The 23,596-nt window shown below is 42.6% G+C and overlaps 1 protein-coding gene across 4 annotated transcripts in view; it reads left to right on the top strand.

The window, feature by feature from the left end:
* The window catches only part of pak1 (p21 protein (Cdc42/Rac)-activated kinase 1), a 65,963-nt gene extending 44,161 nt beyond the window's left edge, over positions 1-21,802 (top strand). For 3 of the 4 annotated variants that reach the window (XM_013916103.1, XM_013916102.1, XM_013916104.1), the window contains 13 exons: positions 552-699; positions 855-892; positions 1,923-1,985; positions 2,282-2,395; positions 3,240-3,474; positions 7,028-7,091; positions 8,631-8,679; positions 10,242-10,354; positions 12,755-12,872; positions 13,912-14,011; positions 14,313-14,509; positions 15,620-15,757; positions 19,460-21,802. In XM_013916103.1, the coding sequence (XP_013771557.1) occupies positions 552-699; positions 855-892; positions 1,923-1,985; positions 2,282-2,395; positions 3,240-3,474; positions 7,028-7,091; positions 8,631-8,679; positions 10,242-10,354; positions 12,755-12,872; positions 13,912-14,011; positions 14,313-14,509; positions 15,620-15,757; positions 19,460-19,546 (1,464 nt within the window). In that variant the 3' untranslated portion in view covers positions 19,547-21,802. The remainder of the gene's footprint in view (positions 1-551; positions 700-854; positions 893-1,922; positions 1,986-2,281; positions 2,396-3,239; positions 3,475-7,027; positions 7,092-8,630; positions 8,680-10,241; positions 10,355-12,754; positions 12,873-13,911; positions 14,012-14,312; positions 14,510-15,619; positions 15,758-19,459) is intronic. The other variant, XM_005753784.1, reaches the window with a different exon arrangement.
* Positions 21,803-23,596: the final 1,794 nt, after the last annotated feature.

Raw genomic sequence — 23,596 nt, 5'->3', positions numbered from 1 at the left:
GTGTGTGTGTGTGTGTGTGTGTGTGTGTGTGTGTGTGTGTGTGTGTGTGTGTGTGTTCCTTACTGTAGTCATCGACTGTATGTAAAAGCAGGACGTCACTCGATGGTTTCTAGACTTCACATTTTGAAGCCTCAGCTTTGGTATACTGGCTGCGATACGTTATCAGCTAATGCTAAGTTTAGCTTAAGCTGCATTCATATCCACAACGCCGCTGTAAAATTGCTGAATGACCTTGAATCTTTCAGCCTGTTTAGGGAACACTCTCGTGCAGAGGGCCGTGTTTTTCACATTAGTTGGTGTTTCACAGAGATACAAACTTATAATGGCAGCAGATGTTCTGTGAGCAGCAAATCCAGTTTAATGCTACAACTCTGAGAATAACAAGGGTTTCAGTATTTCACTGTTAGCGTCATTTTTCATACACAGAGTTTGCTCTTTGCTGTGTTATTTGTGTTGTTAATGTTGCCATTAACAAAGGTAAACTATAATAATACAGTTCACATAGAAATAAATGAATAAAATATTGATATTTTTTATCTGTGTGTGTGCAGGGGATGCCGGAGCAGTGGGCTCGGCTTCTGCAGACATCCAACATCACCAAGCTGGAGCAGAAGAAGAACCCTCAGGCCGTCCTCGATGTTTTAAAGTTCTACGACTCGAAAGAAACGACCAACAGCCAGAAGTACATGAGCTTCACTGGTAAGACCCGCCCCCCTGCTGTGCTCCCATCGCCTACGTGCATTCACAATAACGTTCAGTTCACATTAAACAAAGCTCAAACAATGAGCCTCACAGCCTAAAAGCTCAATCTGCTCTGAACACTCAACTTTGTGTTTGTGTTGTGTTTCCTTCAGATAAAACTGCTGACGCCTTCAGCTCCTCCACCACAACGGTGAGACCTCTTCAGTCACAGCGTTATTCTCTCACACAGCCACATACAGGCAGCACTGTGAGGAAGGCTTCCTCTCATTATTAGCTGCGTCTGCACGTTTTCCATCAGTTTAGCTGTTACCTAAGCCAACAGGTCATTTTCTGAAACTTCCTTTTACACCCTGCTATTTAAAATGAATTCAAAAATTGATTCTACTTCACTCATTTTTACACTTTACACAGTTTCATGTTGGATTTTATTCATATTTTATTTAGCTGTGTTTGAGCCGGCTGTGGGAGAGTTGAAGATGTTAACTGGGAGGTTCATGATTAAAATTAGGACAAAATTAGCGAGGCTGAGCTGGTTTGGGTGTGTACAGAGGGTTAAACTGGGATAAACTGGACAAAGGATGACGAGGATGGAGCTGCCAGGCAGGAGGAAACGAGGAAGAGGTTTGTGGATGTAGTGAAGGAGGTTGGTGTGATAGAGGAGGATGCAGGACCAGGCAGATGAGCCGCTGTGGCGCCCCCTACAGGAAGCAGGCAAATGTATTTTTCAGTTATTTTTCTTCTATATATTCCGGTTTTTACATATTTTATTTCGATTTTTGTTTAGAAAGTTATTGATTTCATCTTATTTAACTAAGTGCTTTTCTTTTGAGCAGTTTTTGATTGTAATATATTTTACTGAGCTAGTCTACTTTACTTTTTTCTTGTTAGATAATAGTATAAACGAATAAATGCTTTTTTCTGAGCATCTTATGGCACAGGTGTCCTTCCTGGTTTCAAATACAGAGCCAGCTTTATTGCTGGACGACAGACTCGAGCTTTAAGCTGAGAAATTCTTGTTGAATGAATGAGGATGTTTTGTTTTTGTCGCAGTGTGTGTGTGTTTTCTGAAAGACACATTTAAACCCAAATGTAAAGGTGAGAATAAGAGACAGAGGGAGGAGGATGATGGCACTCCTCTTCCTCCCGCTCTCTCTCTCTCCCTCTCTCTGCATTGTGAATCAGCATCTTTTCCTCCTTTCACCGTTTCCCTGTCTCTGCAGCTTGGCCACCAGCCGAGCGTCAGACTATCAGCGAGAGACAGAGAGGAAGAGAGGGATAGAAAGGTAGGATGTGTGGCATGTAGTGGCGTCAGAAGCCAGATGTGACCTGAGCTTTCAGACAGCAGTGATGATGAGAGGAGGGAAAACAGGGTGGAAAGACAGAGCGGGAGGCTGAAATCAGAGAAGAAGGAGGAGAGCTAAAGACGGGCCGGAGGACTCCTCTGTATGATGAGACAGTGAAGCAGTAGAGGAAGTGGCAGGAAATTCAGGAAGCGATGATGGGTCTGGTATCGTTCGTGGCTCATGTGACCATGATGTCACTGAGGCTCCGCCCTCTCTCTCCCTGTGACATCACGCAGAGCTCCAAGGCCGTGTCCGAGACACCCGCCATAGCAACCGTATCTGAGGATGAGGACGAAGACGAGGCCGAGCCCCCGCCGGTGATCGCCCCCCGACCGGAGCACACCAAATCAGTAAGAACACAAACGCTGTCGCCTTTCTGCCACTGCACATACGAGCTTAACACACACACACACGGCAGGTATTCATATCTTATGGGGACATCTCATTGACATAATGTTTTCTCTAGCTGCTTACCGCAACCCTAACCATCAAAAACGAATGCCAAACCCTAACCCTTACCCTAAACCTAACCATAACCCAATTGTAACCCTGACACTAAAACCACATTTTGAGTCTCAAAAATGCCTTCAAACCCATGGGGACCTGGATGTTGTTGGTCCACACAACTATAGTAAACTTCCAATTTTTGGCATCAAAGACAATGACAGCTTTTTACTGTCACTGTTGTTGTCAGGCAACATTGTTTCATCTCATCCTACACACACACACACACACACACACACACACACACACACACACACACACATTGTTGCTTCTCACTCAGACAGTTTGCGGTTGAGAGGCTGTTTCCACGGCGCCACTGCAGTTTCCTCGGTGATGAGTCTCATGCACCTGACTCTCACCATCTCTCTTTCTCTCTCTCTCACACACACACACACACACACACACACACACACACACACACACACACACACACACTGCTGTGTTGTGTGTTTGCCTCAGTTAAAATCATTACTTTTACTTTAGATTCACTCTCCAGTGTTTTTATGGCTTACAGACAATCAGCCTTTATTTAAACTGTGTCTCACTGATGTCCGCGTCTCTGTTCCAGAGGCCTGTGGACAAAAGGAGATGAACAGATAACAAAAGCTGTTTTAATGTCTTTCAGCTTCGTCTTTAAACGTCTATTTGGCACCACAGATAAAAACAGGAGTGACTTTTTTCATCTTTCAGATTTACACTCGCTCAGTGATCGAGCCCCTCCCTCCTCCTCCCACGAAAGATGCTGCGACCTCACCCATCTCTCCACCGACCGCCGCGGCCGCCGCCGTCACCCCCGCCCAACCTGCAGAAGCAGCTCCCAGCAGCCCTCCCAGTGCTAGCCCCGCCCCTGGTCCTTCCTTGCCCCACCCACAGGACAAAGCCAGGAAGAAGAAGATGTCTGACGAGGAGATCCTGGAGAAGCTACGTAAGGCTCATTCAGACACTCGGAGCACGCTAACACGACAAATCTGACCCCGGTAACGGTTACTGTGCTGAGGTGGAGATTCAGCCCTGACTGACGGAGCTGTGCTGAGATTTGGGCAACAGCTGTAACTCCACACAGTAATGGCTGTGAGGGCTCATGGCTCACACCTGCTAGCCAAGTTATTTTTATTGATTATTTTTAGATTTGAATTTTCTGTTCAGTCTGGTTTCAGTTAGTTTCCAGAGTGAGATTTCATTTCAGTTTAGTTGAAAACTCTTTAGTTTTGATGGGTTTGAGAACAGAAAAGCTTTAAAAACACAGCCCACAGATAAACGTGGTGACAGCGAGTGAGCCTCTTCAGCTGCGTCCTGTTGTTTGGACTCGGCATAAGCTCCGTGTCGGCGTCACCCGCCTAGCTTTGAGGTGGCGTCAAAGATTTTGTATAAAAGAGCAGCATGCTGTTTCTGTAGCACTTTAAAGTTGTGCTGGCAGCGCTGGATTGTTGTTTCTGGACTCAGTTTGTTGTCCCTTCGTGCTGTGAGTTAGACATAACTGTCGTTCCCTAAAAAGTTTGCTCAGACATTTATCTCCAGCACAAACTGAGGTTCAGCAATTTGTAGAAATTAATATAAAAAAGGTCATTTTCTTCATCCCGCCTTCGTACAGATGAAGAACAGAAGCTCAGACTCAAAGTGGCTGCAGAGCTTTGTCTGATCATGCTTAAAGGCATTAAGGCACTGCAGAATAATCACACGTGGTAAAATATCTGGATCGTAACTTTCAGGAATGTTGACCGGCTCAGCTGCCATTAACAGGCTTTGTCACCTTCATTAAAAGCCTCAAATATGTTTAATGTGTGTGCAGGTCGCTGACCTCTGACAGAGACAGATTACCACTCGGACAAAGGGGCAGATCCCCAGAGAGCTGGAGTCAGGCAGAGAGCCTTTTAGTGTTCTTTAATGTGTACATTAAAAAATGTTTCTACATTTTCAAAAGACATTATGAAAATGTAGAAACATTTTTTTAAATGGTTTGAATGCTTTAGAAATAAGCTGATTGAATGAAATCATAATGACGTAGGCTGCAGGTCGACAGGGAGGAAGCATAAAGAGAGAAAAGCTGCCACAGTCCTGGATGCTAATGCTGCTAGCCAGAGGTCACAGGGCGATGAGCGATGGTGACGGAGCAGCAGTGCGAGGGAAGGTCACTGCACCCTCTGACATCTGCTGTGGAGGAAAAAGGTTCCTGATTACGGATTCACATTCAGCATTTTCCAAACAAATACGGCTCAGAGTGTCTGATGCTTCCAGCCGAGGGGAGGGGTCCTTTTTATTTTTTTTATTTTATTTTATTTTATTTTATTTTTTAAATGACATCAGAAACAGTAGTATGCGACATTACGTGATGGCAGAGCTTCAGTTCATCCTTTGTCTTTTTTTTTTTTTTTTTTTTTTTAATATGGAGGGGTCCTTTTTAAACATGTTCAGAGTGAGCTCGCCTGAACAGCCTGAGGTGGACTTTAACAAGTTGATCAATGAAAGTCGGTGCTGTAGATCAGACGGCAGTTTTTTTAAGACATAAATGTTTGTGCATACTTTACTGTATGTGTCAGATATGGAAGCTAACAGAGGAGCGGTGTGAATCTCAGCGTGAACTCTGCAGTTAGGAAGTGCAGGCTCAGTGTGCAGGTTTGAGTCTGAGGCCTGTGGTCCTGATAATCCATCCATATTCTGATGTACCTGCTGCAGAGCGCAGAGTGTCCGTCAGCTAATTTTAGCTTCTCTTAGTCGTGACAGGACATTTCATCGCTTTATCTGCACGCGCAGCTTCCCTCAGAGAGCAGGCTTCGAGTTTATTTTGGGCTCGTCTCTCTGCTGATTTCAGCAAACTGATTCTTATTTTCACGTTTAACATCATTTATGAGTAAGACATCAGCGTAGCATCATAAAAACCTCCTTTCTTCCACGTGTGTCTGTGGGCAGCTTGTTTTCTGCTTCATTTGCTCAGACTTTCCATCGCCATGAAAGATTTTGCTTTTTGCTGTGCTTGAAGGGCTGCAGTCTGTGAAGCAAAGTGAAAGAACTTATATAACATTATCACTTCTTGCTAACTAAAATATCCGCCTGCGCTCGCTCGCTGTTCCTGTGAAAAATGTTATTATAGGAAGTACAAATCTTCATATTCTGGTTCCACCGCCCCCTGCGTGACCCCACAGAGCTGTGCGGATATACTAACAATAAAAGATCCCGGTTTGTTTTTTTCTAGGAAGTGATCCACAGATATGAACGGATATTTGAACTTTCCTGCAGACTCGCAGATATTCTCCACTGACTCTGGCAGCTGACATGAGCCAGATGAGAGTAAGAGTCAAACACAGGAGATTTTATTCTATTTTTTACTTGATTTAAAGGTTTTTAGGCTACCTGGGAGGGAGCACGTCCCACATGTTTAACTCAAGGGTCTGTGAGGTTTTTCTATTAAAAAGGAAGGTTAATAATAACTCACTGGTTTTTATCTCCTGAAGCTACGAGGACTCAAATATCCTGAATAAATATTCATTAAAACACATTTCATCGCCCCCCCCTGTAACGCCTGTAACTCTGAACATAATAATAGCATTAATCTGAAAGAAATCAGGTGATTCTGAGTCAGGTGGGAGGCACTGATTGATTTTTTTTGACCTGTGACCCTGATTGTAGGCTGCATCTGTCAGATTAAAATCTGAAAGACTAAAATGATTCAGTGCACCGGTACAAAAGGAGAATTAATGGAGAAAATAAAAAGCTCTACCTAAATAAACCAGCACATTAAAGCATCTCATCTCTGCTCAGAAGTGTAGTACTTTAAAGTAATTATGTAATAATTATTATTTAAAGTGAGCACAGTTTTAAAGCTTTCTTCGCTGCAGTGAAATGTTTGAATGTTTGAGTAAGAGCCTGTATATATTTCTTGAACCATGCCACGCGCCTGTCCAGATGTGCTCAGGTCTCCCTCTGCTGGTAAGACCAGGATACTGCTCGTCTGTCTGCCTCTTCTGATCGACAGACCTGATATCCTCTGTCCCGCCCCCAGTTGTCCAATCCTCACGTCTGATTGGCTGTCCTATCTTTCCATCGTTTCCTAAAAGAGTGACTTAAAGTTTTGTCCTGTAATTCTGAACTGCAGGCAGAGCTTCTCTTTGTTTCTGTCTCTTCCATCCTGACTTTACAGTTCTGACCTTTCTCACGTCCTGTTTTATCTCTGACCCGCCCATCGCTCGTTACTGCTCTCCACCTCTCTCCACCTCTCTTCTCTCTGCTCTTCCTCCCAGTCAGCATGCTGCATCGACCTCAGTGTGATGAACGTAGAGTAGAACTAGGATGGATAGAAAGACACGCGACTTTTCTATCCATCCAAATTCAGCGATTCTGTAAATCCGCGTATAAAAATATTTCAGCTCTCAGTGAGGGCCTGTTTTTTATTTTTATTTATTATCATTTGTTTTCCTGCAGATCCTTAAAGCTGCTGTGATAAAAGTTTTTTCTCTTCTTTCTTTGTCCTTCCTCTAACTCAGGGACGATCGTCAGTGTGGGCGACCCCAAGAAGAAATATACACGATTTGAGAAGATCGGACAGGGGTGAGTCCAAAATCTGCCATCTGTGTTCGAAACATGAATCTTAGCATGTACACAATAAATATTCATACAGTACAATCTGTACGTGATGGTGTTGAATGACTACAAACTGAACCTAAATGATGGATGTTCCCCTGTGGTTTTGGACTCCATTGGTCTTAATATTAACGCTTTGTCGGCCGCCATGTTGGATTTCTGGAGCAGGAGGTGACCATTGCTGTGTCCCAATTCCGAGGCCGCATCCTTCGAAGGCCGCATTTGAAGGCCGATTACGTTACAGCCAAGCGATGAAGGCTGTCCCAATTTGAAGACTCCGACAAATGCGTCCTTCGTTTCCCCAGATTTGAAGGACGGGTCGGGCGTATCCTTCGTGGTCCAACCAACCCAGAATTCATAGCGCAGTACAGCCAATTCCAGTTCCCAACAATGGCGGCAGCTATTTAGTTTTAATATGACTCTTTCTGGGTCACAAAATAAACTCTTAAGATATTTTCAGGCGAGAATGTAGCTGTGTAAACTTCAAATATCATATAATTGCAAAAGTGCGCCGACATTTTCGGAGATGTCTGTTACCCATCAGCTCGATAGCTGACCGGGGTTCAAGGCTCACTAGAGCCGGCGAGAACACCGGACTCCCGGCTTCATCGTTTTCAGACCCCCGCGGTCCTTCGATACTCAGGTGAAACATGATATATAAGTCACTTAGATAACTTAAAAATGTTTTATTTGTTCCTGAGTAAATCGGTTTGGCTGAGATTGAAGTTATAGTTTTTACACAGCTGAATAAACGTTACACAGAAAACTGAATAAACAGAAATTATTTAATGATGATAGAATTTACTCGTGTCCTGATATATTTTAGATAGCAAGGAGCAGACGGCCGAGTTAATTAAACTCCACCGAGAGCTGGTGACGCAAATCTGAAGGTTAGACAGTCCAATTTCACAGCCTCGCACTTCCGGCCTGCTCAGTCTTTGAAGGACCTGGCCCAGCTAGACCGAGGTCCTCCGAAGGATGCGGCCTAGGAATTGGGACACAGCTCATATTTGAGTGTGATAGCAGCTAGCTTGGTTAGCTCGCTGCTTCTGTACTTTAAGTCACCAAACTTCATCACAGTGAGTCGCTGATGATGTGGAAACCAGGCCGGCTTCAAAACAAAAAGCAAAACAACCAAATGTTTCACTTTAAAACGTAAAACGATTATTTGCGATTTTTCCATCGTTGTTTCTCTTGTTGCACTTCAGCTTCCTTTGGTGAAACATCTGTGTCTTCATTATTTTAAAATGTCACTAAAGCAGATTCAGAGGGTATAAATGTAAAGTAATATTAACTGCCGATGGACGTTTGTGATTTAAAGACTACATTTAAAGGTCATAAAAGGCAGCAGAGGCTCAGCTGTAATGTTTGAAAGCTGCGGTTTTAACAAAGAAAAAACTTTCCTGCCGTCATAAAGAAGATAAAAGAGAAGGATTTATGACTTTTATGAGCTCACAAAGTCCTGCTGTGTGATGTTTAACTGAGGATCTCTGCTGTCTGTTTCAGGGCGTCTGGGACGGTGTACACAGCTATCGACGTCGCCACAGGACAGGAGGTACTTATTTGTCCTCAGCATGATTTTCTTCTCCTCTTCACATTTCTCTGTTCTTTCAGATACAAAGGAAACACATTATTAAAATCCTGCAAGTAGCTGCTGAGACATTTGATGTGCACAGTAAAGGTGGGAAACGTCCACGTTTGGACAAGAATCGAGATAAAAGATTTCACCTCCAACTATTCGTGGCTTTACCAACATTTTGTATGGAGTGTTTTCTCGCTCAGACATAACGATATAGGGACTTACAGGATACACAGACATACATGCAGATGTTTAATGTGTAAGTCAGCGCCACCTGAAGCAAACAGAAGGAAAACTAAACCACTGTGTGATGTTAATCTACACCAGGGGTGTCAAACATAAGGCCCGGGGGGCAGACAGCCCGCCAAAGACTCCAGTCTGGCTCACTGAACGGAAAAAGTGGACATAAATTTTAACTTTAACCTGTAACTTTATACTTTTTACAATTTTATGACTTCCCCCCCGGCCATCCATACAACACCAAAGTAAATAAGTAATAAAAAAAAGATTCAATAATAACAAATCTGCACAGTGAGCTAATAAATGTATTTTCTAATTGTACACAATTATTGCTCCCAGCCCGAAGCAGCATTTGTTCATCATGTAGAAAAACTGAGATGCAGATGTTGAAATTATACTCATTTTTTCATTTGAGAATATCTCAGGGATTAAATGTGTAGTTAAACTTCTGACCGAAAGACGACTTTCTCTGGTCCGGCCCACTAAGATCAAAGCGAGCTGTACGTGGCTCACGGTGTAGAATGAGTTTGACCTCCCTGATCGACACACTTTGGCTTCTTTATGGTGAACAAGCAACAAAACTGCTCTTTCTATTGTTTCATCTCTCTTAAAAACAGCCTTCCACAGTAGATCTGACAGCACTGGTGCTTGTATCTGAGGACTGGACTCCTCAAAGAGAGAAGCGAGGACGTCTCAGTCAGACTGGACACCAGCTGGTCTTTAACCTGCCAGCTCTCAAGTCTGTGTGATGTCCTGTTGTCCCAGAATACAAGTAGTCCTTTTGCTGAGGCTTAAACGCCCTGAAGTCTGAAAGGCCAGTTTAAAGGAAAACCTTGATTCGTTCCCCAGACGGAGTCTCAGACTAAACTAAACTAACAGCGTGACGTTAAAAACTCAGCAGGAAGTTTGAAGAACGTGTCGATTGGTGCAGACTTTAATCAGATGAGATGAAGTGAAGAAGAGGAAGGCAGAAGTGATCATATGGAGTTTGCACTGGGATGATATAAACACCCGTTAGTGGATTTAGTCTGGCTTCATTTACCGAGACTTCCAGGTTGATTTTAACCCTCAGCTCGCTCGTCTGTCGGAATAATCCTCCTCAGCTTCGCTCTCTGAGGATCAGTCTGTGTGCTCGCGTTTAAATGTCTGCCACGAGCCTTTCACTACCTTCAGATTTAAATACTTCTCCGCCTCGTGGCCTTTTCTCTGTCTGTCTGTCATCCTCTTGCGTTATACCTCATACACAGATTTCTCCTTATAATAATTCTTCCCTCTCTCTATTATTTTTCTCCCTAAAGGTTGCCATCAAACAGATGAACCTGCAGCAGCAGCCGAAAAAGGAGCTGATCATCAACGAGATTCTGGTGATGAGGGAAAACAAGAACCCAAACATAGTCAACTACCTGGACAGGTGAGGCACGTCACCACGCTGAGGGAAAACGTCACGGTTTAAAATTCCAGTTTTAAACTTTTACATTGTTTCACATTTTCACAAGACCTGATTTAGAGCTTTGCAACAGTTTGTGGTGTCAGTGTTAACCTCATCATTGCACTTAAGTAATTAAAAAAAATTAAAATAGAAAAAAAGAAAACACAAAACTATTATAATAGACGTGCAACTACTCCACAATAAAATGCACCTGTCAAGGGAACTTCCTGGACACCTCCAGGAGGTGTTTCCTCAGGGACTGAGCAGCTAAAGGATGAGATGTTTGCATGTCACCACATATTTAACATGTTTAAATGTTATTGGGTGGGTGTTGTCCTGTACGAGCGTAGCCTCACAGGCTGGTAAGCATGGAGCGTTTCAGGCTCTTCCTGTTTCCTGTTCAGAAAGATTAAAGCTGACAGATGAGACTTTCTAGAAGCTGCAGCTGAGCTGGTGATTATTTTGTTGGGTTTTTATTTCCTGTCTTCTCTTAATGGAGTCCAGCGACCAATCAAGTGCTTTTTTACTAAAAACAAAAAACATGCATGCTTTAATTTCTGTTTTTTTAAAGGAAATGATGTGTTTAGCTTTTCTTGTTTTGTAAAAAGAGCCGGTGTGACTGGACCTCTGTTGTCGATGTCTGCTGGGTAACTGCTGCATCAATCACTGCAGCACATTATCTCTCTCTGTCTCACCAATGCAAACTCTGTGTAGATTTCAACAGGGGCAACGTAAACCCCCCTCATCCTCGCATGAACTACACAGATTCATCACTAACACTTTGAGTTTTCGTCTCTCTTTCATTTTTACTGCTGTTCTTCTCCTGGATTAAAAAGTTGCTTTTTAATCATTTTTTCTTCTCTTGATAAAAGAAGTCGTTTCAGAGCCATTTTGAATGATTTACTCCGTTGTGGGCAGGGGAGGTTCCCACCGTTGAGTGCCACCCAAAAACCTGATTGTTCCTCACATGTTGATTCCTTACCTACATATTGTGTGCAAACAAATATTAACATGCGAGTTTCCTAAACGTTCCCTTTAAACGCGGAGAACAAATCAGAGGCTCCAGATGTTTCTGGACAAATGATACACAGCAGGCGTCACCACGGAAACTCCAGCTCAGCTGACAAATGTTCAGACTGAAACGACTTGAGAGGTTACCCGGTTCGGGGCTGCTGTTGCCATGGTAGCCCACTGGACATGTGTCTGTGAGCGTGGTGTCTGGTTACCGTAGTTACCTGTCTGCCTCAAGAGACAGTAAGAAAATGTGCGAGACTGGTGATAATGAATGCTGCCATCCCCATGGAAACAACATTCTCTGTGACACTGATTTACTCTGTGTGTGTGTGTGTGTGTGTGTGTGTGTGTGTGTGTATGTGTGTGGGAGGATCTGTGCTGACTTAAAAAAACATCCATAAACCCACTGATTGCTGCATTGTTTGGGTTCATTTCTCTTAACTTTTTTAGACAGCTATCATAGAGCACTGTTGTTTTCAGTGACGAGGGAGGAGGAGAGCCCCAGGTTGGGTATTAAAGGCAGGACAGTTACATTTTACAGGGAGCCGAGCGGTTTGCGCTGTTTGAGGATTTTAGTCACGCTTCCACACAGACACCGGACCATAAGGGAAACTGCAGAGAGCACAAAAGTATTTGTGAGTTTTTTCTCAGCAGTGCACACACAGAGCAACATAAATTAACTGATTTACCTTTAGCTGCGTCTCAGTGATCAGATGTGTGACGCGTTTCCTCAAAAACAAACACAGTTTAAACCTGCTGACACTGTTTGGTGCTGCTTATCAGTCCTGCTTGTTTTTGGCCTGCTGTCATTGATACAACAGTTAGAGCATTGTTACTGAACCATGCAGAGAACTTTTCACTCTCATCGATACATTGTTTGCCGTAATTTGGTAAATCTGATGCTAAAACTTGTTTTAAAGTTATCGTGTTACCAAATGAATTAAAAATTAATAATTATTCCTAAAACTTTAAGTTTAATGTATCAAAGAAACTGCTGTGTTTGTGGTTACCGCTTTCCCAGATCTAAATGTCTTTGACTTTGTGCTATTAAAAATGAAAGCTGAGGACTCGACCTCAACGTTTTATAGATTAATCGATTGAAAAGAAAACAATGAAGAAAAGCGGTTATTAAAATGATTAATTTGCATCTATGCCAACAAAACTTCAACAGTGAAAAGGTTTAAGGCCAAAGTTCCAAATTACTCAAGCCAAAACAGTTTACAGATTTTCTGATATTTGCATCTTTTTCTTAGCAGAACAGCAAAAAAACAAAAAATGTTTCTTGTGTTTAACTTTTTTCATGGTTGCAGGAAAAGACGTCATAAGTTCTGAAGCTCAGTTTCCAATAAAATGTCTTAATTTCAATAGTTACCTGGTGGGTGATGAGCTCTGGGTGGTGATGGAGTACCTGGCCGGAGGCTCGCTGACTGATGTCGTAACAGAAACGTGCATGGATGAAGCCCAGATTGCTGCTGTGTGCAGAGAGGTAAAAACAGCTCTCACTCTGAGATCTCCGTGCTGTCTCTCGCGAGCTCCCAGTGACAGAAAAGCAACACATCTCTACTTCTGGGGAAAAAAATGTTTTCTTTTGTTTGTTTTTCCCACAATATTTAACGTGAGCTCAAATTTAACCTCGAGCAAAATTCCTGAAGTGACTCTGTTCTGCTTTTCCTCATTTTTATATCAGCCCGGTCTCAAAGATAAATATTATCTACTCATCAAATTGTAATTTGTTTGTGTTCATCACTAATGAATTTGCACTGGAGTTATCTTTCAACAAAATAATCAAATTATTAAATTATTAACTTTTCCAGTTTAACCCATCTTTTTCTATACCCAAACCAGCTGCGTTTAACTTTGAAACCTAACCAAGTTATTACTTATGAAAATGAGCATCCCAATGAAAATAATACAAATCAAGTGTAAAAAATCTAAATTGGACAAGAAAAATGATTTCAAACCCTCCAACCTCCCTCCTAACCTCAAATGTGGACCTTTTCAACCTTTAAAAGTAAAAAATAACAACTTTGTTTACATGTGCATGAATCGTTGTGAGAGGGGGCAGACAAATGATCATGTGACTGTTTCACAAACTGCCCTGAGATCCACGTTTCCTGTTCCTGTGGTGGTGTTAAACACGGCGTAGTTCAAAAACAAAGTCTATGTTCAGGCTCCAGATAAACACTCAATTTTAGACAGTTTTTCTATTGTTGGCTCTGTATGATGTCATGAAAGTGGATATCTCAATATGATATTCTCAGACTTCACTGCCTGTGAAGCCCCGCCCCCTGGTTTTTCAGTTTGTGCGGAGCAGCCAGTCAGAAGAGGGGGAGGAGCTTAAACAGTTTGTTTCAGTTTGAGGTTGACGACAAGGTTGCAATAAAAATATGAAGCTGGATATTTGCTCTTTCCTGTGAATCTCAGATTATCTTCAGTTACAGTGTCAGTTTCTCCATTTTTTTCTGGCGTGTTTCTTTTAACATATATATTTTACATGCTAAATTTATAGTTTTCTGTTTTTTCAGTGTCTCCAGGCGTTGGAGTTCCTGCACTCAAACCAGGTCATCCATCGAGACATCAAGAGCGACAACATCCTGCTGGGCATGGACGGCTCCGTCAAGCTCAGTCAGTCCACAAAAACTTACATTCAACTCTTAACTCGCTGTTTTAACTTTGCAGTTGTTAAGGATACTGTTTTTAAATTACCCACTGCCAATTTTAAATGAATGTTTCACCACCAGGGGGCAGGTGTGGTGGGATGTTACTGGATGTGTGCTGCTTTTAGCCCGACCTTAAAACCTACATTTCCTCGAGAGGCGTTTTCTTTTCCCATCATCATCATCATCATCATCTACCAAACACTGCTTTCCATTAATGTTTTCTCAGTTTTTCCATCGACTGACTCTGTCTGCTCTCCTGCTCTCAGCTGACTTCGGATTCTGCGCTCAGATCACTCCTGAGCAGAGTAAACGCAGCACCATGGTCGGCACGCCGTACTGGATGGCTCCGGAGGTCGTGACCCGTAAAGCTTACGGTCCCAAAGTGGACATCTGGTCTCTGGGCATCATGGCGATAGAGATGGTGGAGGGAGAGCCGCCGTACCTGAACGAGAATCCGCTCAGGGTGAGTTCTGAGGGGGAGGCTCTTTGAAAAAGGTTTGAAAAGGGGAACGTAGGCCAAGATCACTTCAGCAACTCAAAATTAGCACAACAGCTGCAGCTGTGTGTTACGGCGCACTGCTTAGTCAGAGCAGCCGCTTTCCCTACTTCACAACTGGAGGGAAATCCCTCCACTCCATGCATGACTTAAGTCCTGGCGCAGATATGGATCCAGGTTAGTTTGTGATATTTTCTCCAGAACGCTGAGATGATTTTAATTTAATAGGGTTTTTTTGGTAGACAAAACTTTAGATGCCCAGTTTGCCCAGCTGTAACCACCCCAGGCTCTCTCCAGTATCTTATCAGATCCTGGAGAAGAGAGAAGAAGACACCCATCCTCAGATTTATGAGAGAAAAGACTTTTGGGATCACGACTCTCTGTTTTTCAGACAGATTGTATCAAAGTCTATGATTTATCTTTAAAAAGCCTCCTTACACATACAGCTGTTGGAAAATGAGGCAGATTTATCTTTCTGTGTACTCAGGTCAGCACAGTGCACGTGATCATACAGTACTGTGCAAAATGTTTAGGCGGGTGAGGAAAACTTGTGTAAACAAAGAATGCTTTCAAAAAAATCATTTATTTTCATCATTCAACAAAATGTTGACAGTCAGTTTTTGAAGGAACTCGGCCGATAGGTTGTTCCAAACATCTTGGACAACTAACCTCAGATCATCTGTGGACGCAGGCTTCTTCACATCCTTCTGTCTCTTCACGTAATCACAGACACACTCGATGATGTGCTGTGGGCTCTGTGGGGGTCGTACCATCACTTCCACTACTTCTTGTTCTTCTTTACCCTGAAGATAGTTCTTAATGACGTTGGCTGTGTGTTTGGGGTTGTTGTCCTGCTGCAGAATATATTTGTGGCCAATAAACAATCATTTATATTTTTGAGAGCATTCTTTGTTTACAGCATTTTTCCACACCTGCCTGAAACTTTTGCACAGTCCTGTATTTCTTCTGTATTTCTTAAGACACCACTGGATGGCACCAATCCTTCATTCTGTGACTCTGAGTTTGCCTCGTGGGGATGAAGACAGACATGTTGCTTGTGTGTGTTTCACGTGTTAGGCGCTGTATCTCATAGCAACCAACGGGACGCCGGAGCTGCAGAACCCGGAGAAGCTGTCGACGATATTCAGAGACTTCCTGAACCGATGTCTGGAAATGGACGTGGAGAAGAGAGGCTCGGCTAAAGAGCTGCTGCAGGTGTGTGTGTGTGTGTGTGTGTGTGTGTACATGTTTATACGTCTTTCTGAGGCCAGAAAATTGGCATGCTACCATACTTGTGAGAACCAACAGTCAGTTGTGAGGACACACTCACCGGTCAGGGTTGGGATTAGGCATTCATTTTTGATGGTTAGAGTAAGCAGCTGGGAGAGCATTATGTCAATGAGATGTCCTCACTAAGATATGAAAACGAGTGTATTTGTTTATGTAAACATAACAAACAACAAAATCCTGGATGTTAAATGTCAAACATAAATCCAGATTCATCATCGCTCTGAATTTGTGTTGGAACGTTTTCTTTTTAGTTCCTCGATCGTTTGTGTTTATCGACAGAAAAAAGCTTTTAATGAAACTCTTTGGTTTCAGTTTGTCTGGGAGGAAAATGTACAGTTAGAGCTTAAATACAAATAAAAAAAGAATAAATAGACAGTAAAAGTAAAATGTAAGATTTAACATAAAAAGTTCATAAATGATTTATTCAGTTGGTTTTGTGATGTTAAAGTGTGGATCTGTGCATCATTAATCTGACAGGCCGAGGAAGGAAACACTCTGATGTCTGGTTTGTGTCACTGTTCAGTGAACAGACAGCAGCGACGCTCACTCGATCTCGACATCCTTTAACCCCGAAACCTCCAAGATTGTTTCAAACATTTACCTGATAAAACATCCACAGATTTATCGAATAACAGCGACAAAGCTGAAAGGTCAACATGAGCCTTGTGTGGATCCTGGACTCTGCCAGGTTAGACTAACACAATATTTCATTATTAAAACTTCCTGAAAACAGAAAGAGCTGCACAAAGCTGACCGGATAGGTTAGAGGAGGAGTCGCAGAAAAGCACAAAGAAAGCTGGAAACGGGGGGATTCAGGGCCAGGCGGGCAGGAGCAGACAGGATCGCTCCTTTGATTAACCATCCCAGCCCTCAGTGACTGACTACAGTTTGTTTCATGGAGATTAGACAGAGGACATATAACCTGTAACTTTAACACCAAACAGTCATAAACATTTAATATGCAACGCCGTGAAGGGCGAAGCATTAAAACACACACAATGAGAAACATTGGAAAACACAATAACTGTAACGATGAGACACGCGAGAAACTAGAACCAAGACTACCTGAAAGACAGAAAGAACACGTTAAACAGGAAATGAAACGACATCCATAAAACAGTGAGTCAGTCACACGGTGGACATCGAACTGCACTGCTGAGATTTGATGCAACAGAAATGACGCACAAAAACAAATCAGCTTTATTGGAAATTAGTAGCAACGAATGTGCCGTGATTGGCCACCTTTAAAACATCGTATCAGACCTCAGACCAGTGGAGAGGAGCTGCTCTGGTCTGAGTGAGACTACAGACAGTCAATAAAGGGTCAGGGACTTATATCACACTCTAAATGAGCCCTGAGGAGTTTTTACTGCGAGCATCATTCACACACCTACCTAAGCACTTTGGCTAACATGCGCACACACTCACTCCGGGGTTCAGTATCTCACCCAAGGACTCACACAGGAGGATCCAGACTCAAACCACCGACCTTCCCATTGGTCGACGAGCCATGGCCGCCACTTTAAACAGAGCAGCAGAAAATAGAAATATCTCAGTAAAGTACAGGTTCCACTATTTAAATTCATACTTATTTTATTTCTATTGGAGTTATTTTAAATGATATTGAGATGTTGACTTTGTCACAATTCTCACTTTTTTAATTGATCTATTTATGACAATATTTTCCTTTTGTGTCACAGGTTATATCTACTTGTTTTTAGCTGCTGTAGACAAAGAGTTTGTCAACTTTTGGCTCAGACAAAGTTAACTTACATATTGTGTTTGGGTGCGTGCATTTGTTCATACGTGTACTGATGTAGAGACGTAAAACCTTATTGTCATAATATAGTTATGATACTGATATTATTAAACCTGACATACAGATTCTCAGCAGCAGCTCTAACGGAAAAGAACAAAGAAAGAAAATCAGATAATCAGATAAGAAGAACGAGCAGCCTCCAGAGAATGAACAGAAATTTGACTCTTTAATCTATAAAGTAACATTTATTATTATTATTATTTTCCCAGTTTGTGTATGTAAAGTTAATAGAAAGTTGATGGTTTCCTTTTGAATATCAGAGTAATATTCAGATCTGCAGTTTTGTATTTGACTGGCATTGCTTTCCTCCTTCAGGCGTCGCTTATCTCGAAGTTAGATATCTGACAGATTCATCTGTAATTTGGCATAAAACATCCATTTAGACTTGACGCTGAGCACTTCACCTCCTTCAGAGGAGGCCCGAGCCTCACAGACAGACAGTTTGAGTGGGTGTGGAGACGAGGTGGAGGTGTGAGTGAGGAGCAACGTGAGTTGTGTAACTGCGATGAGTCAGATCTCGCAGGTCTTTGTAGTGTTTCAGGAGGAGCTCTGTGGAAGATGTAATTCAATTTAATGGCTCCTCTGAGTGTGTGTGCGCAGTTACAGGGCTCGTTGTCTGAAATAAAAGTTAAAAGGTTGTTTCAGGTGTGTGCGAGCGTGCATTCATATGTTTGTGGGGACCAGAAATTGGAAATTCACCAAACTTTTGGAGACTAAAAGCCTGGTCCTTACAAGTTTGAAGACATTTGAGTGAGAGAGAGACAATTAAATAAGAGGACTTCCACAGTTACTCAGGTTTGCTCATAATAAAAAGATTCAGTTCAGTTTTATTTGTATACCATCAAGTCACAACAACAGTTGCCTCGAGGTGCTTTAGACTGTAAAGTAAAGACAGATGATGACAGGGACGGTGCTGTATTTGCATTAAAGGCATTAAACTGATTTAAAGGGGCTCACTGTAGATGAAAATAGTTTGCATGCAAAAGAAACAGCTGCTGTGACTTTATGTCCGAAGCACCCGTGTCTGTATTTATACTGGACTTCATGTGCCAGTAATCTGCTAGTACTGGTCTATATGGTGAATTTGCCATTTTTTTGGTGTCAAACTTTCCCATAATGTCTCAAGATGCTCATTAGCCAAACAGCCTGTATAATTTTAGTATTTCTATTTAACAGTTTAAGAAAATGCACCATGTTTAAAATGTACGTAGTATTAATGGATTTCCTCTGCCTGGATCTGTGATGCAGTTTGACAGCAGTGACGTCAGTGACAGTCGGCACTGTGAGGAGAATGACTTTGAAAGTGTCCTGCAGGTTTCTGATAGCACTGAATGAAGTAAAGAATAACTAAAAACAGATTTCGAGCAGGTTACTCAACATATGTAATCCCTGTTTTAGGGTTAAGTACATATGTTAATACTTACAGAACAATCAAATGGAATAAAGGGATAAAGTTGAACCAAAGAATCTGTTTTCTCTCATTGATGCTAAATGAAAGACAAAAACTCCTGAGGGCTCCTCCAGGTATCTGATTGGTCTTTAAGCAGTGATTTTGCACCCGTTGATCTCAAACACCACCTGCTCCAGAGCAGTTACAGCTGCAGCATAACTCTGCGTGGTGACGTGATCCACCTGTCCTGCTGCACGCCCAGGGTCACACCTGAACTTGTCTCGCTAAGCCTGCAGATCCTGCTCAGCGCTGCAGGCCTGTGGTGAATGTTCTGTGCAGTGAACTGAAGTCTTTCTCTGTTTCTCTCTCCCCCTCCCTCTGTCCCCTCCTCCTATCCGCCCCTCACTTCCTCCCTCAGCATCAGTTTCTGAAGATGGCGAAGCCGCTCTCCAGTCTGACTCCTCTCATTCTGGCGGCGAAGGAGGCGGCCAAGAACAACCGCTAGCTCTCCTTTGGCTCCTCCCTTCTGTCTCTGTGTGTCTGTCATCCCTCCTGTGAAGGCGGCGATGGCTGCTGGCTGGGTTTGTCCAACCGTTTGAACGCCTTCACTCTTTCTCTCCTTCCTTGTTTTTCTGTTTTTACCTCCTCCTTCACCCCGTCACCTTTGACCCCAAGCTTGACCTCCCTTATCCCCCACCCCCAACTCCACGCTCACAGGGATGGCAAAAGGTAACATCTCCTTCTTCGACACTCCACTGGACTCAGACAGGAAGGTGGGGCCTAACTGTAATGAAGTGATGTCACTTCTGGCATCATCACCCTCTCAGCCGGCATGAACAACCACAGCGTGGGAGCGAGAGCCCAAAGACTGTTTTTGTTTTTTTAATGATGTTTGTTTCTAACTGTAAACACCCCGGACCACAAACAGCCAACCAGCGCCCACTGAGTGTGTGTGTGTCTGTGTGTTTTAACTTCCTGTGATGCATCGGCGGATACGGCCGTACCCGTTTCATCATCTTCTAAAAGTGCATTTGTTGATTTTCATTTTATTGTTATTTTTTTAGTGCGTGATTGTGAGTGTCACAGCGGGGGATGTTGGGTTATTACTTCTGTTGATTGTAGCGTTAAATTCTGTAGTTTCTGACACGGAGCAGACGATTTGTGGTACGTTGTCGTGTCTGCAGTGTGAGCTGTGAGTTAGGAGATTATTAATTATCAGGAGGAAACACTGGTGGACCCAGAGCCGTCGATGGACCCGGTTTGGACACGTTTTTCTCTGGAAGCTTTCATTTTACGCTGAGAGGAAATCATTCACAGCTGTAGGGTTCAAAATCAGGAGAAGGTGCAGAATATGAAGTACAATCAAAAACTTCAAGGAGAAAGAAATGTAGAAATCAAAAACCTTCTCCTTCTCAATGTCATCTGGTGCACATCTGGACAGCTGTTAGCACTGCTGCTATCCCGTTATGTCCCCTTACAGCTGTGAGGCTTTACAGGTGCTGGATCTCCTCCAGTACACCAACATCTGCAGTCCTGTTAGCCTCACATGAAGGTTTTATCATCTCAAGATGTGAACCCTGGCTTTAAATATTCATATAGATATGATTGCACGACTGTAAAGGTCAGTCGACCTCTCAGTGTCTGAACCCAAACTTGAGGGTCCAACATGTAAGTGAGGCCTCGGTCACACAGGCCTAGAGACTGACTGGCGACCAACAGTCGCTAGGGAAACATTAGCATTGAGCAACCAACGAGTGCTTGCAGTGATCATTAGATAAAATTCATCACAAACAGCTACATGAGCTGCACTGAAAGCCTTCATGCGACTGCACTGGTCCATGATTCGTGTGGAAGCTGCAGACTTATCAGCAAACACTCGCTGTCTCGCTAAAGCTGCATACTCGCTGGAAGCGAACCTACGAGTCTCCGGGTGTCTCAGTAACCCTCTAACATATTTACTACCAGGCCAAATGCCGATCGCAGGTATTCTTTGGTCTCAAGTTTATATTTGGGTCCCGCCCTCTTCCCATTGGTTGAAGTCCTGAAATGTTATCCACCGCTTACGCCATGTCGCTGCAAATCGCTTCCAGTGTGCAGGTAGCATTAGGGGTAGTGAAGCTGTGAAGAACGATGGTTTTGCGTCACTCAGGGCCCTAGCAGACCTGCAGAAAATAAAACTCCTTTATGGTTTATAGAGCAATAAGACGGATTTAGAAGTCACATAAATCGACAGCAAAAAAGAGAAAAGGAAAGTCCTGCAACAGTTGCTCATAAGAATCCACATTTCTTATTGACACTGCTCAGGAAACAACGAGCTGCAGACGCTGGCTGAGATCAGGGGTGAGGATTGGTCGGTAGATGACCGTTTTGCACATGCTGATCTCTGAGCTCTGCGTAAGTTTCTGTGAGCTTCCTAACTGATCACTCAGAGTTAAACCTGAAGTTATCTTGTCAGCTCTAATCCTGCTTCGACCTCTGTGCTGTTGACATCCTGTACGAGAGGAAAATCAAACTCTGTGTTTATCCATCACCAAACATGAGAAGTGGCTCCATCTGCGGCTCTGGGGCTTCGGTCTGCGGGCTCGACGCTCAGGCTGAGGGAGAGAATGTGCATGTGAACAAACTTTTTTTATACGGTACGTTAAAGATAGAGAGAAACAAAATAATGAGTTGTGGCGATGCTGAAACGTGCAGTCACGAAGGACGCCTGTGTACGATACGGGAGATCATATCTTAATCCTATTTTTTAGAAGCGAGATGGTACGATGTCGTTTTCGTCCTGCCTGGACGACTGTGCGATACGAGGTGTATATTTTACAAGATGACAAAAAAATGACAGCAACAATCTGTTTTTGCCTTTGTTTACAAACTCACTGTTTTTATTTGATTGTTTTTAGCTGATCGACCATAGAAAATTAGTTGTTTTTGATTCAGATGTCAATATTTGAGTAAGTGTTTTGGAACAAAAAATTTTCTTGTTAGCAAAAAAAAATTAAAAACAAAGGAGAAACTCCTGTTTCAGGTTCAGATCCTGCAAGAGCCAAAGCATCCATCAGCAGCCACGACTGTTTGCTCACACAATGAACACTTGCAATGTAAATACTCAGCAGACGTTTCCAAAACATTTATTCAAAACAGTCTCTATGATTTTATTGTTTTTATGTACTGTTAATGTACCTCTGGCCTTAAACTGTTTCAAAGATGCAGGACTGCTTTTCTATCAGAGTGACGGCAACGATCCACGGCAACATTTGAGGGATGCAGCTTGCTGTAATCTGCTGATTCTTCTCTTTGTTTTTTTTTTAATCTGTAAATTTCTCAAATATTGAAAAAAGTGAAAGCATGTTTTTCACGCTTACCCAGTTTGACATCTGTAGAAGTTTGCTATGTAACAAAAAAAGTCCAAAAGCAGCAGCGATTGATTTTCTCTAAAAAAGGTGACGATACAGTCGTCACGGAGGATATGTTTCCTAACCTGTACGCTTTTTGACTTCAATCTTTTTTTAACTAAACTTTAGTGATCAGAGGACAAGAAAACATCCTTACTAACTAGCACATATCAAAAAATATTGACATTTCCTGTCTCCAAAATATGTAACGCTGAACCTGTGATGGGTTGAATCTCTCACACGGTTAATCGATTACCAAAATAGTTGCAGGTTATTTTCTGATAGTTGCAGCATTGGCAGATGTATTAACATAGCATTCAGGGGTTTTCCTGGCTTAAAGTGAGCCTTTGTGGGACGATTAAGCACGTAAACATGACTGATCTGTAAATCGTGACGGCAAAGAATCCCGTCTCCTGTTCTTTTTGGCCATGTGATAAACAAAAGTGTTTTTTAAGCTTGAAAACATGAAACCCTTTCACAAAGAATCACAGTCCTAGTGGAAGACCAACCCTTTAACGTGGATGATAAACTCATGTTAATGATCTTTTTGAGGGCACAGATTTGGACAGTGGCTGCTGAAGTGTCATTAAGCAAGGCACCGAAGTAAACATCCAAAGCCTGTGTGAAGTGTGTTAACCACCACCGTGTATCTTTGTGTCCTGGTCTGAACCCCACCGCTGAGCTGAGCTGTTCTGTGGTTACTCTGAAGCAAAAGTGTGTTTTAAAGTGGACCTATATATATATATGCTCACTTCAACTGCTGCAGCTTTGCATGATTCACAGTTCAGAATAATCCTTTTTTTTTTATGTCATACTGGGCCTCGGTGCAGCCCCTCACCCCTCGCTTTAAAGGTTCGTTTTGTAAAACTTTGTGACTGGCAAGTTGAAAGCCTGTCAAAATGAACAAACTGTCAATAACATTTAGGGTGTGATGTCAAGGACAGGTGTGTGTTGTGCTGCAGTGATATCAATTTAAGGTTAAATAGGGCCGTGCTGCAGGCTTATGCAATACCACTTTGAACCACAAGATGGTGCAGCATGAAACATTTAAATCTAATTCAAGCTGCTTTTAGCTCAGCATTTGTTCAAAATTCATGTTATTGTCATATTTATGTGTACCAACTAAAAGAGAATATAGGTATAGAAACATTAGATTAGTTAAAAGT

This window comes from Pundamilia nyererei, unplaced genomic scaffold (genome assembly GCF_000239375.1).
Source record: "Pundamilia nyererei isolate P.nyererei 1_Seehausen unplaced genomic scaffold, PunNye1.0 scaffold00463, whole genome shotgun sequence".
Classification (NCBI taxonomy): Eukaryota; Metazoa; Chordata; class Actinopteri; order Cichliformes; family Cichlidae; genus Pundamilia; species Pundamilia nyererei.
This window is presented reverse-complemented; position numbering and strand designations above follow the sequence as displayed.